The sequence below is a fragment of the Eurosta solidaginis genome, chromosome 5 (assembly GCF_040869045.1).
Source record: "Eurosta solidaginis isolate ZX-2024a chromosome 5, ASM4086904v1, whole genome shotgun sequence".
Classification (NCBI taxonomy): domain Eukaryota; kingdom Metazoa; phylum Arthropoda; class Insecta; order Diptera; family Tephritidae; genus Eurosta; species Eurosta solidaginis.
Window position 1 is genome coordinate 26,938,233 of NC_090323.1, and position 18,580 is coordinate 26,956,812.

Sequence of the window (18,580 nt, forward strand, 5' to 3'; positions counted from 1 at the left end):
AAGCTCGGCCTTAGATCTCTTCGGAGGTTATCGCGCCTTACATTTATTTTATTTTATTTTATTGCCAAGATAAAGTGAGTTCAGATAAGTACGTGAACTAAGTTTAGTAAATATATATCGATTTTTGCTCAAGTTATCGTGTTAAGCAGCGAGCGGAAGGACGGACGGTTGACTTCGTATAAAAACTGGGCGTGGCTTCAACCGATTTCGCACATTTTCACAGAAAACAGTTATCGTCATAGATGCTATGCCCTTACCAAATTTCATCTGGCTTGGTAAATTTTTTCCAGACAATTTAAATGAAAAAGAGCGGAACCACGCCCATTTTAAAATTTTCTTTCATTTTTGTATTTTGTTGCACCATATCATTACTGGAGTTGAATTTTGGCGTAATTTATTTATATACTGTAGAGATATTCAATTTTTTGTTAAAATTTGGCTCCACATGAGGAGTTTGTCCACGTAAGCGTATATGACGTAAATTCGCAACACCAGCTGCAACAGTGAAGTCGTCCACATTTAAATTTACCACGCAATTCGCAGCTGTAACCATCTTCTGCATACTGACCAATGAAACAACGCAATGATTTCTGCCGGTATAGTGTATTGAAATTAAATATGGCGTTATGACTATTAAGCCGGAGTCATTGGTGCCGTATGTCGTATCGATGTATCCGTATCCCTAACGTAATCAGCTGTTTATCGTTACGACGGTAAACCAAAACCCAATTGGTTGGCTACGATACGGTTACGTCCTTAGCGGCACCAATAATCGATTGCATTGATTCTCATAAGGTTGGTCGAATCAGCTGTTAAAAGGGTACCGATACGGTTACCGATAAAGCACCAATGTCTCCAGCTTTAAGCCTTAACAAGTAGCGCAACTAACAGCTGATCGCTCAAAATAAGCACACACACACAAGCTTCACTAATGGCCAAACTACGAAAATCTTAAGGAAATTCCAGTTAATTTATAAACAGACATAAATTATGATAATTTTGGAATATATAGCATTTAAGACACCTTATTTGCAGTAGTTAAGAGAAGCTGTTTGTTTAAGTATATATTCAATGGTTTTGTTTATTTTTTCTTTATTTTTATACTCAGCTGAGTAGAGCTTACAGAGTATATTAACTTTGTTCGCATAACGGTAATCCGTAACGGCATAAACTAATCGAGATAGATATAGACTTCTATATATCAAAATGATCTGGGTGAAAAAAGAAATTCATTTAGCCATGTCCGTCCGTCCGTCCGCCCGCCCGTAAACACGATAACTTGAGTAAATTTTGAGGTATCTTGATGAAATTTGGTATTTAGGTTCCTGGGCGCTCATCTCAGATCGCTATTTAAAATGAACGATATCGGAACATAACCACGTCCACTTTTTCGATGTCGAAAATTTCGAAAAACGAAAAAAGTGCGATAATTCATTACCAAAGACAGACAAAGCGATGAAACTTGGTAGGTGGGTTGAACTTATGACGCAAAATAGAAAATTATTAAAATTTTAGACAATGGGCCCACTTTTAAAAGAAGGTAATTTAAACGTTTTGCAAGCTGTAATTTGGCAGTCGTTGAAGATGTCATGATGAAATTCGGCAGGAACGTTACTCCTATTACTATATGTACGCTTAATAAAAATTAGCAAAATCGGAGAAAGACCACGCCCACTTAAAAAAAAAATGTGTTTAAAGTAAAATTTTAACAAAAAATTTAATATCTACAGTATATAAGTAAATTATGTCAACATTTAACTCCAGTAATGATATAGTGCAACAAAATACAAAAATAAAAGAAAATTTCAAAATGGGCGTGGCTCCGCCCTTTTTCATTTAATTTGTCTAGGATACTTTTAATGCCATAAGTCGGACAAAAATTTACCAATCCTTTTGAAATTTGGTAGGGGGAAAGATTTTATGACGTTAACTGTTTTCTGTGAAAATGGGCGAAATCGGTTGAAGCCACGCCCAGTTTTTATACACAGCCGTCCGTCTGTCCTTCCACATGGCCGTTAACACGATAACTTGAGCAAAATTCGACATATCTTTACTGAACTTAGTTCACGTACTTATCTAAACTCACCTTATCTTCGTATAAAAAATGAACGAAATCCGACTATGACCACGCCAACTTTTTCGATATCGAAAATTACGAAAAATGAAAAAAATGCCATAATTCTATACCAAATACGAAAAAAGGGATGAAACATGGTAATTGGATTGGTTTATAGACGCGAAATATAACTTTAGAAAAAACTTTGTAGAATGGTTGTGATACCTACCATATTAACATATATTTACATATTTAACATATTTATTAACATATATATTCATCCTGACACAACAATTTTGAAAAAATTATTTAACAGTGCCAGTCACGCGTGATACAATAAGGTATTCTGATAATTAAAAATACTTAACATAAAAAAGGGGAGAAGTAAGAAAATGAGAAATAGGGATACATTATAAAATGAAACACAAAGGGAGAAAAAAAAATGAGGTATAAGTATTTTGAAAAAACGAAATATAATATTAAAAGTTCACATTCAATAATATAGAAGGTATTAAAATAGAGTTGTAGTGGTTAACAATCATTGTAAAAACTAAACACTTTATTTGTAAATTGCAGTGTATTAGTAATAATCCTTAAACTAACTGGAAGTGAGTTCCAAAGACGTACCGCGTTGATAAAAAATTGACGTTCAGATGTCAGAGTTTTGTGTCTAGTGTAAATAAGCAGTGCCGACCTTGACGACTGAAGAAAATGAAGCCTCTGGTATAAATAGTTTGGTTCCTGGGTATGAATAACCTTATGTATGAACAACAATGTTCTGAATTTTAACAAATTTTCAAAAGAAATATTTAACAACTTTACGGCATACGCAGAAATATGGTCAAGTCGTTTTAGCCTAAATACGTATCTGGCAATGTTGTTATAAACAACATTAAGCTTAGTTTTACATACAGAGTCGCAATTAGCATAAATCTCACAGCCATACAGTAGCGTAGGTATTAAGTACGCTTTTGCAAGAAGAAGTCTAATGTGTAAAGGAGTGAAATACTGTGTTAGCCATAGTGTACGAATCATTCCATACACTTTACCTACTCTACTAATGATATGATTATTCCATGTCAGAGTTTGATTAAATACCAAACCAAGGTTTTTAACTGAGTCAACATATTCAATAACTGCACCGTCTATCATTACCTTGTCTAAGTTTCGTGTATCGAAGGCTTTTCTGCGAATGACAATACATTTAGATGTGGCAGGATTAATTGATAAACCATTCGCAGATGCCCATGCACTTACATTCGTCAATTCAGAGTTAATATCATTAATACACATGCCAACACGACCAAGAGGACAGCACACATATAGTTGAACATCATCAGCATAAATATGAACATTACAATATCTTAGCGCATTGGGTAAGTCATTAACATACAACACAAACAACAAAGGGCCCAGGATTGAACCTTGCGGAACACCCCTGACCTATTGCCACCAACATACACAGCCTGATATCTCTGCACGAGGTAGGACCTAATCAAAGCAGTGGTACGAGAAGAGAAATTAAAAAGATTTTGTAGCTTGCGACATAGAAGCTCATGATCAACTGAGTCAAACGCCTTGGAATGATCGAGTAGAGTTGGAAAAGCAAGATTATTTCCATCAATTTCCATCCTAATGCTTTCTATAACATCCAACAGAGCCGAAATGCTACTTCGCTTCGGTCTGAAACCGGACTGACGGTCTGTTAGAAGTCTGTTATCATGCACATATGACAGTATTTGCTTATGAAGGATACGCTCAACAACTTTAGACAAAAATGGTAGGATAGCAATGGGCCTGTACTCGTTATTTTTCTTATGTACAGGAATGATTTTAGCAACTTTCCAGCACCTGGGGAATACACAGGTCGTTAGAATGGAGTTAACTATATGGGTCACATGTGACAGAATCTTTGGCAATATAATATTAAGAAACTTCGCACTGGTTCCATCAAAGCCAGTAGCGTTTGACTTCACGGAGAGTATGGCTTGCACAGTATCACAGTCATCAACACACATAAATTCAAGAGGACTGGCACCAACATTTACACGTTCACAGTAGTTGTCAAGACTAACACAGGGTTTGATACAGGCAAACTAGCAAAATTAACGTTAATTTCATCTAAGTCAGAGTGAACAGGTAGGCTTTCTTTGGGTTTTCCCACGCCAATCGCCCTTATGGTATTCCAGGTTTACCGCGAGTTCATTGCCAGGCTAAACTTTTCATCATAAAACAAACTTTTCGCTCTTTTAATTGCTTTGGCAGCAGTAATTCGAGCCGATTTAAATTGGTTATACGTATCTGCAGTACGGTACCTTTTCCACCGCGAGTATGCTTTATTACGCACATTGATTAAATGTTTAATGTTAGCATTAAACCAAGTCCTACTGCACCGATTGACTACCTTAGTTTTTATAGGGACATAATAGTCGAAAAGCCAGTTGATTTTGTCCTGCAGAAAGTTTGTTTTATCTTCAACAGATGTGAAACTCCGGATGAGACTCCACTCCACCAACTCCACTGCAGCAGTAAGCGACTCATAATCAATTCGATTAAAATCACGATAAGTCACGGACACAGGTCTTTTGGTTGACTGGAAGTCGTAAATCATGAAAATTAAATCATGCTTTGAGAAACTTGAAGCAGACAATTGGTTATAGTGGAGGGTTTTTTGGAGGTCACTGACAAAGAATAAATCAAGGAGAGTGCTATTAGTACGAGTGAAGTGAGTAGGAGAAGAGGTGTTTGTCGGATATAGTCCAAGAGATTCCATACTTAGTTTTAAACTATTATCCTCAAGCAAATTGCTGTTGAAATCACCGGCAATTATGATATTGCTGTAGTTGCCTAGTAGTGATTGAACGAATTCGGTTAAATCTATAAAATTCACCTGCCGATTAGGTCGGTATACACATCCAATAAGAAGCTTATCATGATTAGAAACTATTTCAACAAACACATATTCAACAGGATCACCTTCACTAGAAACACAACTTAATCTACAGGACAAGCTTTACTTTACATAAATCGCAACACCACCACCATGACCATAGCGATCAGCTCTGTAAAGTTTGTGACCATTTACTTTCACCAAACTGTTACTATGGCGTGAGGTAAACCACGTCTCAGAAACACAAAGAACGTCGATTGCCGAATCCTCAAAAAGGTATCTAAATTCGTCAATCTTTTTAAATAAACTTTGAGCATTTATATGAATTATATTAAGCCCGCTTGCTTGCTTGCCAAGGACACGCAACATAGTATAAGTAGAGTCTTTGGAACTCATGACATTAGAAAAGGATATAGTCATTAAAAGACTTAAAAAAAGAAACATTAAATTTACACTGCTATGCAACTCAAACAAAACGAATAATATGGGGGTAAAGTATGAACAAAAAGAAGAAATGAATACTGCTAGATAGAAAATATATAAAAAATATTTATTGATGAAATTTGTCAAGCTCCTAGTGATCGTCGCAAGTGTTCGGCTCAACACGAAAGCAACGGTCCCTGTCCGGATTATTGTTTTCTAGCTCCTTAAGCATATCAGCAGAGTGTATTAGACGTGGACCGGTATTATTAGAACATTTTATATAAACGAGACCCCTTCTTGTAAAAACAGATACACATTTTTTCCGTTTTTTAAGGGTCAGTGCTGATTTGAAAATTTCATGGTTGCTTTTGCTCATTGACTCGTTGGCGTAGATGCGTAGATCGGAATTTATTCCCACATACGTCAGGCTAAGGCCACCGTTTTTGTTTTGTCGCATGAAATCAGCGACAGCTTTTAGTAGCCGATTTCTCTCTGTAGGGGATTGAAATTTAATTATAACAGCAGGGTCAACTTGGCTGCCAGGAATAGTTCGAGCTCGAAATATGCTTTTGAGTGGAGGCGGCTGAAGATTTAGAGCAAAACAAAGATGGTTATGTATGTTTTGCAGGTTTTCAGAGTCTACACGAGGAATCCCGTGTACTTGGACTTCACAAGCAGCTGCGTGATTTTCGTACTTTGATAAACTTGATTTTAAAACGGATATTTCTGCTTCAATAGCCCCGATTTTTTCTGAAAAAGTCTCTAAGCGGGTCACTCTTTCCCTTAAATCGGATAAATCACGTTTTAAAATGTCAAAATTCTCCTCAAATTTGCGTTGAAAAACCTCCATAATTCTGTTTTCAGAGTCAGTAATTTGCTTCGCAACCAACTCCATAATCCTGCTTTCGGACACCAAAACTTGTTTCGCAAACAACTCATTGTTTTTGACTAATCTTAGGTCAATAGTGCGTATTATAGTGAGATTTCACTTAAACGCGGGGTTTTCGGTTCTGCATCACTATTTATAGCCTCACCACGACGCTTTCCAGCAGCAGATGACATATTAACAAAAATGTTTGGATATTATTAAGCTGATTTAAAGCCTATACAAATGCAAACAGGTGGCAAAACCTTTTTTGATGAATTAAAATCTTAAGCTGGAGACATTGGTGCTTTATCGGTAACCGTATCGGTAACCTTTTAACAGCTGATTCGACCAACCTTATGAGAATCAATACAATCGATTATTGGTGCCGCTAAGGTCGTAACCGTATCGTAGCCAACCAATTGGCTTTTGGTTTACAGTCGTAACGATAAACAGCTGATTACGTTAGGGATACGACTACAGCGATACGACATACGGCACCAATGACTCCCGCTTTAAGAAAGACTTGTACGGGTATCGCTGCGGCTGTTATCCAGGACTCAAACCAGGAACAGTATGTGATGATGACAAATAGATGGCGCTAGTCGCGGATACTGATGAAAACTGTTGGTTGTTGCTGTTATGTCAAGCCGGCTGATTTGCACACAAAAACCAATAGTATGAGCACCTTCTTTCTTGACTTACTTTGATTTTCATTTCAGCCAAAAAACTCTTGCCGGAACAGATCTTCTTCGCTGGAACTAATTTAAAGCACTTTTGTTTTAATAAGTTTACTTTAATTCAATTTAATTTAATAATAGCATATATTTAATTTAAATATAGTATGAGGAGCAATAAAAATTTGCTTGTAACAATCACCAGAGTTGCCAGACGTTGCTATTAAGTAGAAGAAAATGAAAAAGTTCTGCAGGACGAAATAAAAAACCCTTGAAATCTTGGCAGGTATTACATATATAAATAAATTAACGGTATCCAACAGATGATGTTCTGGGTCACTCTGATCTACATTTTGGTCGATATCTGGAAAACGCCTTTACATATACAACAACTCTCTTTTAAAACTCTCATTAATACCTTTAATTTGATACCAATATCGTACAAACACATTCCAGAGTCACCCCTGGTCTACCTTTATGGCGATATCTCGAAAAGGCGTCCACCTATAGAACTAAGCCCCACCCCTTTTTAAAATGCTCATTAACACCTTTCATTTGATACCCATATGGTACAAACATATTCTAGAGTCACCCCTGGTCCACCTTTATGGCGATATCTCGAAACGACGTCCACCTATAAAACTAAGGATTTCTCCCTTTTAAAATACTCATTAACACCTTTCATTTGATACCCATATCGTGCAAACAAATTCTAGAGTCAACCCTGATCCACCTTTATGGCGATATCCCTAAATGGCGTCCACCTATAGAACTATGGCCCACTCCCTCAGAAAATACTCTTTAATGCCTTTCATTTGATATACATGTCATACAAACACATTCCAGGGTTTCCCTCGGTTCATTTTCCTACATGGTTATTTTCCCTTATGTTGTCACCATAGCTCTCAACTGAGTATGTAATGTTCGGTTACACCCGAACTTAACCTTCCTTACTTGTTATAACGTAATTTTCTTCGTGTTCCTCACATGCCTGTTTGTTTTTTAGTATTCATATGTATATTGTTTGTTATCGTTTTTTATGTTGATAGCTATGTTTTTCTTTAACACCGCTCATAGTGTACCACGTATCCGCAATGATGCTGTTTGCTTACGATATCAAATATTTTTGGTAATTAAAATTGTGCGTGCCTAGCATAGATTGGTGGCCGGTGCAGCACAATCAAGAAAATTATGCTGCCATGAACCAATGAACAGATACCAGATTAAACAAGTAAGGAAGTCTAAGTTCGGATGAAACCGAACATTGCATACCCAGCTGTACACTTGAAATGCTGTTGTTGTTTGTTTTGTGTGCTTAATTCATTAGGGTTACTTCTGGCGTACCGCAAGGTAGTCACATTGGTCCTTTGCTATTTTTGATTTTTTGCTATTTTTGATTTTTTATTAATGATCTTCCAAGCGCGTTAACTCATTCCAAGATCTTGATGTATGCTGACGATGTAAAGCTTTTTAAACCTGTACTCACTCCGGAAGACAGATTGCTCCTTCAAGAAGATCTCGATAGTTTAGTCAAGTGGTGCAATATTAATGATACGAGCCTCAACCTAAATAAATGTAAATTCATGAGTTTTGGTAGAAAATCATTTCAAGTGCACAATTACACGGTTGGTGACTACCGGCTGGAGCAAGTCACTAGATTTATTGACCTGGGTGTTACATTGGACCCAAAACTTGACTTTAAATTTTATATTGAAACTTGCGTGACCCGATCGAAAGGAGTTCTTGCTTTTGTTAAACGATGGTCTAAGGAATTTAATGACCCCTACGTTACAAAATCTCTCTTTACTGCTTTAGTGAGACCTTTATTGGAGTATGCATCAATCGTTTGGAACCCGCGGTGTCAAATCTATCGTGACAAGCTTGAATCGGTTCAAAAACAATTCCTACTTTTTGCTTTGAGTCATTTGGCGTGGGATCCAATAAGAAATCTTTCCTCTTACAGGAGTCGGTTCAAGCTTATAAACCTACCTTCTCTCGAGAGTCGAAGAGAAATGCTTGGAGTGTTGTTTATGGTGAAATTATTGAGAGGAACGGTGAATACCCCGTTTTTACTTAGCGAGATCAAATTTAATGTTCCCATGAGGCTATCAAGGCATTTCCATCCGCATTTTTTGAGCACATGTAGGTCGAATTTCGAAATACACGAAGCTCTTCGTTGTTTGTGCCTGGATTTTAACAAGCATTATAGTAATTTTGATACGTTGGACTCGCTTTTCAAAATAAAGAGGTGTATTTTATTTGAGTTAAATTAGTATATATATACATAGTTCAAATAACTAACTATAACTTACTGTTACTCCATTTTATGTATATATAATATAGCAGCTCTTTCTGAGCGGTTCGCGTCAGCTCCCTTCTGAGCACCTCTCGTTAGCCCCCTACTGGGCAATCAGCTCCTTTCTGAGCAATTCGCGTCAGCTCCCTTCTGAGCACCTTCGCCTGCCCCTTACTGGGCATACGTATACAAAACTCATACCCTCTTGTAAAGTTAAGTTATTTATATAAATTATCGCGCATATAATTATACATGTCACCTCTTAATATCAAATATGTAACTATAAAGGCTCCATTACTGATACTTAGCATAGACTTGACTTGGCTTGCGAACTGTCACTTACAGTTCTGTTAAATGAACATTGCATGTTACTGATTACTCCAAACTTAACTTGACTTAGAAGTCTGTTGAGTTTTTATTTTCTATGTAAGTTCTAAGTGACGTTTACATTTTGAGTTGCCATTTGTTTGTTTCCATTTCATTGTGACATTTTGTCATACAAATTGACATTTATTTAAAAATAAACTTCAACGCTGATTATGATGCCAGATTTTATGCGCCAAGTGGAGTATAATCGTGGCTAAGTTGCCAAGTTTACGCCAAGTCAAGTCAAGTCTATGCTAAGTAGCAGTAATGGGGGCTTAACTCTTAAGATCGTTTACTTAATGTTTTACACTGCACATTCGTTTTGTATAAGACATACTATTTTTAAATGTACTGCTATTTGCTATTTAGTCTGTTTAAATTGCTCAATTTATAGACTATTCAATAAATAAATAAATAAATAGTGTTACAAGGCTGCGCAATAATACATATACATATGGTTCTATTCTGAACTAATTTTTCTTCGAGTTATGGCTCCCGAAACAGAAAATTGCTTAGTCATAAAAGGGGCGGTGCCACGCCCATTTTTTTAAATTTGAAGTTTTCCTATTTATTGTTATGAATCCCTTGGGAAATGATATACCATTGATATAAAGCTCTTTTTTGCAAAGATATAGCTTATTTTATTCGTCCACGACACTTTTAAAAATCTTTTATATAAAATTGGACGTGGTCCTTAACCGATCCCGTTAATTTCTCTTCAAAGCATTCCTTATAGTAAAGGCAATCTCTCTGCCGAATGTTGTTACGATAGGTTTAACGATTTTTGATTTATGATTAATAATATTTGTAAAATTGATTTTGTCACCAGTGGGCGGTGCCACGCCCATTTAAAAAAATTTGTTAAATTTTTTATCAAAAGTCTCAATATCAGTCCACACGTCAAATTTCAACATTATAGGTATATTATTTACTAATTAATCATATTTTTTGTGTTTTCTAAAATGTTATATATGTATATAAAAAGTGGGCGTGGTTATTATCCGATTTCGCTCATTTTCAATACCACTCTATTCTGGGTCCAGATAAGCTCGTGTAGCAAATTTGGTGAAGATATATCAATATTATGGCTCAATCAAATTTGTTTTCGATACTGATGATTTTGATATATGGAAGTCTATATCTATCTCGATTCCTTTATATCTGTACAACCAACCGTTATCCAATCAAAGTTAATATAATCTGTGTGCAAAGCACGCTGAGTATAAAAACGCAATGAGACCATCAGATATATTCACCAAAACGCGTCGTACCTTATACCACGAATTGCCCGGCGAACCCCGTTCTTAAACTAATAGGCAATATTCTAAGCCCATAAACCCGCCTCTGTCGTTTGCTGTTTTGAGCTTCTTAAACTCAAGCTGAACTAAGTCATCGATTTTCTGAGGCTCATCGGTGAGGATGTTGTGATGAGATGATACCATACGATAACATATTTCGTAAGGCTATATCTCATATAATAATTCAATTCTGTTCTAAATGTGGTCAATTAATTCATAGCAAACAAAATTTTCAAAACCAGGACATATACTTCTCCATCCTATGCTATATGTTTGAGTATATAGCGAAATTCTCTAGAAAAGAAGAACCACTTTGTCTTTCGTTATATATTTTCTTTGACGTTAGTGTTAGTACAAGCCTCTTTTTTGAGAACAGTTAAAGCCAGATGACCTTGAAGGGGATCGCACTAATGCCGTGCCAGTGCCCGAACGTGCTAGCTTTATATCCGGCCAACGATTGTACGACATCAACTACATCTAAAAGATTCAAATAAGCAGATAAAATATCTTCATTTCTCACTGTCAACCAGAAGATATTACAAACAAGTAAGGAAGGCTAAGTTCGGGTGTAACCGAACATTACATACTCATCTGAGAGCTTAGCTGCGTTGGTTTCGTAGATGGTTTATAAGTGGTTTGTAATTCCATATCACATACATTTAGGAAATATCGACCAAATTGTAGACCAAGGGTGACGTTTTTTGGAGCGATTTTCCTTCATCCTTTGTCAAATAAGGGAAAATCACCATGCAGGAAAACGAACCTAGGGTAACCCTGGAATGTGTTTGTATGACATGGGTATCAAATGCAAGGTATTAAAGAGTATTTTAAAAGGGAGTGGGCCTTAGTTCTATAGGTGGACGCATTTTCGAGATATCGCCATAAAGGTGGACCAGGGTGACTCTATAATGTGTTTGTACGATATGGGTATCAAATTAAAGGTATTAATGAGGGTTTTAAAAGGGAGTGGCCCTTAGTTGTATATGTGCAGGCGTTTTCGAGATATCGACCAAAATGTGGACCAGGGTGACCCAGAAAATCATCTGTCGGGTACCGCTAATTTATAAGGGCTTTGGATTTCGCCCTGCAGAAGTTTTTCATTTTCTTCATCTTAATATGGTAGGTGTCACACCCATTTTACAAAGTTTTTTTTTAAGTTATATTTTGCGTCAAAAAACCAATTCAATCACCATGTTTCATCCCTTTTTTCGTATTTGGAATACGATTGTGGCATTTTTTTCATTTTTCGAAATTTTCGATTTCGTGCATTTTAAATAGCGATCTGAGGTGAGTGCCCAGGAACTTACATATCAAATTTCATTAAGGTACCTCAAAATTTACTCAAGTTATCGTGTTTACGGGCGGACGGATGGACATGGCTAAATGAATTTCTTTTTTTACTCGGTGAGCTCTGCTCAGCTGATTATAAAAAAGGTAATGGGATATAAAAATAAAGGATAATGTCAGGCAGGAGATAAAGTTGGCGTGAAGATTGAAACACACCAAGAGAAACTGGGTAGTCTGATATTCAATAAATAATATCCTTTTCCAGGCCAATCGTTCGGTTAGCAATCATATAATTATTCAATGCAGTTCTAAGTGTGGTCCATAATTCATAGCAATTCAATTTTTCAAAAACAGGACCTATAATTCTCTATCCTATGCTACACGTTTGAGTATATCGCGAAATTGGCTGCAAGGTCGTTATCGAGAATATGATTACTACCATCATGCCCAAATGTTTCCCACCAAACTGATTTTGGAACGAAATTTTCTTTATGTAACACACATGGACTATTTACGTGTATATGGACGAGCTAATAATGAACCATTGCAAAGACGTTACCAACGTGAAATCTCGACTAGTGTACGGGGTGACATATCCAGCTTCACGAAGAAGCAGGACACCATATTTGTTGGGCGCATTACAGGAAATTGTTATATTTGGGAGGACGGCTTTGCATATGACCAGCAATTGCATAGCGCTAAAGAATATTTGCACTGCGTAGATTTTGAGGACGATTTATATGTGACCAGTACAAATGTATGTGCAAAATTATGGTATCGAACAAACGAACTGGGTATGGTATATTTAGAAGAACTCGCTGAATTGCCGCAAGAGTTTAAAGTGATCAAGTTATCAGAAGGTGGTGAACGTTTATTTGGTGGCCTATATACTGATTCCGGTAGGCAAGCGTTACGCGAATATGATGTGGAAAGGTAATTTAATTGATTCAATAGTTTAAGTTGCTTTCTGTTACTTAACGCATGTTTTATTTCTTTGCAGCGGCAAAGAAAGTGTTTTGAATTCTAACTCACTTTCTATTTATGACTTGCTTATAAAAGATGAGCATATCCTATTCACTGGAAACTTTGATACTACTTGTCACTTGTATGATCGACGTTCAAATCGTGATGAAGCTATTTTCGAAGATCCTTTTGATTCGTCATTTTATTGCATAGAATATGATGGCCTATATGCACTTTTGTGTGGCACTAAATACCATAGCCGTGTTAATTTATATGACATACGTATGCCTAACAAATATCAACAATTGTACTTTCCACGACGCACTAAAAGAGCTAAAAATCAAAGTTCTCCAGTGTATAGTTTAGCCTGTGATAATCGTTATCTTTTCGTCGCAACTGATCATAACTTGCGTGTGTTTGATTTCAAGGAGAATTATGCAGAACGCCGCGATTATAGTAATGTATTTAGCGATAAGAGGCGCATTGCTATGCTTTAATTATGCTGATCGCATAGCGCACGCCTAGATTTAAAGCGAGCTTAAAGGGCCAATTAATGGTGACTTATAACCATGACCAGATAAAACAGCTGATCGAACCTACCTTATGGAAATCAATGTAATCGATTAATGGTGCCATACCATAACGCTAACGCCATAACCATACCATAGCCAACCAATTGGTTTTTGGTATCTCGCCATATCCATAACCTAAAAATATTTGAGTTGGTGAATATAATAACTTTTTGTACATTTTATTCATTGTTTTGGATACGTTATGTCTAAGAGACTTATTTTTTGTGGAATATGTTTGTAATTTTTTGCGTTTTATTTATTTTTATCAAATTTTCACGATTTTTAGGTTAAGGCACCATTAATCGATCACATTGGAGATGGTTATGGATATGGGTATGGTTACGATTATGGTGTTAGGGCTAAGGAAGTTTAATTAGCCCTTAAGTAAAATGTGAAGTTATGCATACCATCGACGTTCTGAATACATTACCAACCGGCACCTATAATAACCCAACTATTCAGCGAGAAAAGGCTATATGGTATTTCTACTTCTCATATAAATAAGCGTTTTTTCTAAAAATGTAAATCTAGTCAAAATTTGTATCAGTCAATGCTGACTTACCGAAGGCATAAACAATTATGTAAGGCTACGTTAGCGAGTAGACTCCCTGTCTTTCATACTCCTAATATTGATCCTGTAGCATATTTAACTCCTTATGCAGGCTAAAATCGGTGAATGCATGTCCTGCATGCCGTGGTCATTCCAACTTTACAGCTAAACAAATCGCAATTTGAAAGGAAGAAGCAAGACTTGAACTAAGTCTAACAGACTTCTTTATTACTAACACTTTAACATAGCTTAATCCACACAGCCTCCTTGACTTATCAGCGGCACACGGCTTGGATTTAAATTAAGCTAAAATGAAAGAACTTGACTACACCTTTTCCAGTTTAAGTTCAGAAATTTACAATTCATGTCCAGAAAGTTGTAATTCAAGTTCAGAAAATTACAATTCAAGTTCAAAATTTCCAATTTATATTCAGAAATTTTCATTTCAAGTTCAGAAAATTCCAATTCAAGTTCAGAATTTCCAATTTAAATTCAGAAATTTACAATTCAAGCTCAGAAAATTACAATTCAAGTTCAGAAATTCCAATTTAAATTCAGAAAACTACAATTCTGCCAAGATCTATGCAGACAGTACCTATACGTTACTTCCGGGAGTGTGGACGCTCCGTTGACTGTTTAAATGGTCATATCTTCGTCATCCCTGATGTCATACTCAGTGCAGATCAATGGTTCTGACGCTAAGAATATAGCTGGATGGCATTGCAATTGCTTCTTATGAGCGAGAGTTTTTTTTTTCGCTATCTCGCAAAATTGATTTAAACGAGTTAAGATGTCCAATGTTTCCTTAACACATAGATACCATCTTACATACATTTATTTCCATTGGATGAAAAAAAAAATACCCGACCAATTTTCTGAACTTGAATTGAAAATTCTGAACTTCAATTGCAATTTTCTGAATTTAAATTGGAATTTCTTAACTTGAATTGTAATTTTCTGAATTTGACTTGTAAATTTCTGAATTTAAATTGGAATTTCTGAACTTGAATTGTTATTTTCTGAACTTGAATTGAAAATTCTGAACTTGAATTGTAAATTTCTGAATTTAAATTGGAAATTCTGAACTTGAATTGTAATTTTCTGAACTTAAACTGAAAAAGGTGTTGAAAGCTATATTTTTATTAAGAGTATGTTTTATTTAAATCGTTATAAATCGACAGTTGATTGAAAAATCGTCCTAAATGCCGGTTTGTCGTATCAATAAATAATTGAAGAGCGTTCAATCCCAGTATTTGATTGGATACAGCTTAAGAACTGTGCTTTTCTAAAATCTGATTGAGGAAGACCTTGTGCCGGAACAAAATTAAAAATTCTTAAATAAATACTTAGAGCGATTTACCTCCGAACAGATTTAGGTTTCCAATTTGCGTCGTGCTCCTTTTAATTTTGACTACAAATTGGCGGGTAGGTCCCATGTTTCATGCCGACTCCGAACGGCATCTGCAAGGAATATGAATTTTCACCGAGAAGCTTTTCACGGCAGAAATACACTTGGAGTGTTTGCCAAATCACTACCGAGTGGCGTCCCCGGTTAAAAAATTGTTTCTAATTGCAAAAAAACACTTTTTTTTATAAATTTTTAATCAATTTTTCGCACCTTGAATAAATTTTTAATGTTATTTTTCCCGGGAGTGGAACCCAGGACCCTCGGTGTGCAAGGCGGAGCACGCTACCACAACATTTCATCTCAGATTTTTTCTCAAAAGCGGCCTACACCTACATATGTTAGTTTAGGGTGAACTGGCCGGTCAACAAAGACCTCATAAACACTGAATGTGCCCATAGTGTTACCAGAATTTGTTTGACGACCAAACGATATCAATTAGGTACCAGAATTTACGCTGTAAAATAACTCCGTCTTCTTGGCAAATATTAGAAGTTTATATTAGAAGTTTTCTAGCTTAATAGCTGCCTCAAGATATGTCAAATCTGCCACCCCTTGTAGCTGAAGCCTTGATCTCGCGAGCGCAGAACACGAACACGGAACATGCTCAACCGTTACTTCCTGCAGCTCGCACTTCCTACATCTGCTGTTACTGACGAGGCCGAACTTATAAACTTGCAACGCCAAAAGGTAGCTTCCAGTTCGGTTGCCCATCGTAATCCTTAAGTTTTCTCGCTTCAGAGATATGAGCAACTTTGTGAGCTAACGTCGTAGGATTTGCACATGATCTGCAACTCCTGTCTCTTTTTGATTTCTCCCAAAACGGATCGGGACATTTACCGCCTATTCATTGAGTGCTTCACCCTCCTTCGCTAACTCATTGGTCTTTTCGGTTCGCTTTTATCCCAGTATAGATGTATGGTACGGCCCGAAAGAAGTCTCTCCTATTCTACCCTGCATTCCAGCACACTTCTTGATTAAGTACTGTGTGAGATTATTGCTTCGATTGCCGCCTGACTATCAATATATTCATTTTGTTTTGTTGATTTTTCGACATGGTGGATAATTGATTTTACGTTGCCTCATGTCAAATTAGGTTTAGAAACAAACCGGTTTCGGAGTTGTGTCATCTTCAGTGCCATTTTTCGTTATGAGAACGACTGCAAGCAAGCAAGCGTGCATAAACGCTTCCTCCAGAATTTCTGCTGCTTTCTTCATGGCTACTATGCGCGCCTGAAAGACAATGCAAGGAACTGGCAGCTTGTAGAATCCACTTATTTCTGTATCGACACAGTAAACAGCAGATCCAACCACTTCACGTAATTTTGAACCATCGGTATACAGGTGTATAGTACGCTCTACCATTGCCGCACCCTTGCGCCACCTTACGGTTCTATTGTGGCTCCTATGCCAACATAAATTTAATACATTTTCAGTTGAGATACTGGCGTATTACAACAAACTTTGAGGCACACCGTTATCAATCAAATTCTGAAAAGCTAGTTTTTATCAAATTGGAAGAGAAGGCGTTTAATAAAACTGCTTTGTTTGGTTTAGGATATTTTTGAAGCAGCCAAAATAGGTGATCTTTCACTCAGTCATCTACATTCTATATCTAATCGAAAGATATACGTCTTGCCATTTTCAATTGCATCAATTCGGCTGTGTCTATGCTGGGGGTAGATGCTTTAAGAGCGAGCTTAGAAATGTTTCCTTTTCTTTCATATTATTTCAAAGCTCACATTTAAGGACTCTGCACTTACAGTGTAAAGTAGTTTTTTATATTTGTTTTTTATTAAGTATGATTTTGACAACCTTTTTATAGATGAATTTACAATTTCCTTTTTGCCGGCTCAAGGTCAATAAAACAAATTCTGTTTTTTATATTATTCCCAATATATTTCAATCTCCGTCGGAGATCGTCTTCAGAGGCTACAACAATAATTACAAAAGTTTTCTTTTATATAAAGTTTAGGTTCTGTTTTATATAAAAGAAAACTTTTGTAATTAATGTTGTAGCCCCTGAAGACGATCTCCAACGGAGATTGAAATATATTGGGAATAATATAAAAAACAGAATTTGTTTTATTGACCTTGAGCCGGCAAAAAGGAAATTGTAGATTTATTTGTTTTTTATTTATTTGTAGAAAAAAGGAAAAAATTCCATTCTATTTAAATTTTTAAATTTTAAGAGACTTGTCATTGGAAACCGCCAGCAACAAGCATAACTTTAACACATGAGTACATACAAAGTATGTACTGTGCAAAAGAATAAAATATGCAAGGAAGGCAATTGGGATAAAGTATACAACAACTAAGATATCACGTGACTGAATGCGTTTGTAACACTTCGACCATCGTAGGAGTGCGGGTTCAAATCCCACTCCCGGGAGAAAAGGCTTTAAAGAGAATTACAAGGCATAATCGAAAAAGCTGTCGCCTTGTCCCTTCCTTTGCTTAAATTTTTCCCAAAATATTAAAGGAATTTGATTCAGTTGTAGTTAAATACCTCTTAGGCTAAGCTTTGATTACTAAGATATATATGTGAATTTCATGCTAAACAAGTTTTTAGAAATGTAAAATATGTTAAAGTTGGTATAAAATACTACTAAATAACTAGATTTAAGTTGAACTGAATTATACGAGGGTTGCTATTTATATTTTGAGCCTAATAATGAAAAGGCAGTAATTTATTATCGAAAATGGCTTCATTGTTTTTCGAAGTATTCTCCATGATAATCAATACACTTTTGCATGCGTTCAAACCAATTTTCGTAGCACTTTTTCCACTCAGATTGAGCTTTTGTCAAATTATGTGGGATCCAACGCGAACAAATTTTTTTCACAGCTAAATGTTCATGCAATATCTTATTGATGCTCGTCATAATAATGCCCAGAGATGCCTCAATCTCACAATAAGTCGTATGACGAT

General features: G+C 36.2%; 1 protein-coding gene across 2 annotated transcripts in view; it reads left to right on the forward strand.

Annotated features, from left to right (window-relative positions):
* The window catches only part of LOC137252328 (F-box/WD repeat-containing protein 4), a 76,228-nt gene extending 58,657 nt beyond the window's left edge, over positions 1-17,571 (forward strand). For both annotated transcript variants that reach the window (XM_067787868.1, XM_067787869.1), the window contains exons 2-3: positions 12,513-13,091; positions 13,159-17,571. In XM_067787868.1, coding sequence (XP_067643969.1) covers positions 12,513-13,091; positions 13,159-13,618 — 1,039 coding nt within the window. In that variant the 3' untranslated portion in view covers positions 13,619-17,571. The remainder of the gene's footprint in view (positions 1-12,512; positions 13,092-13,158) is intronic.
* Positions 17,572-18,580: the final 1,009 nt, after the last annotated feature.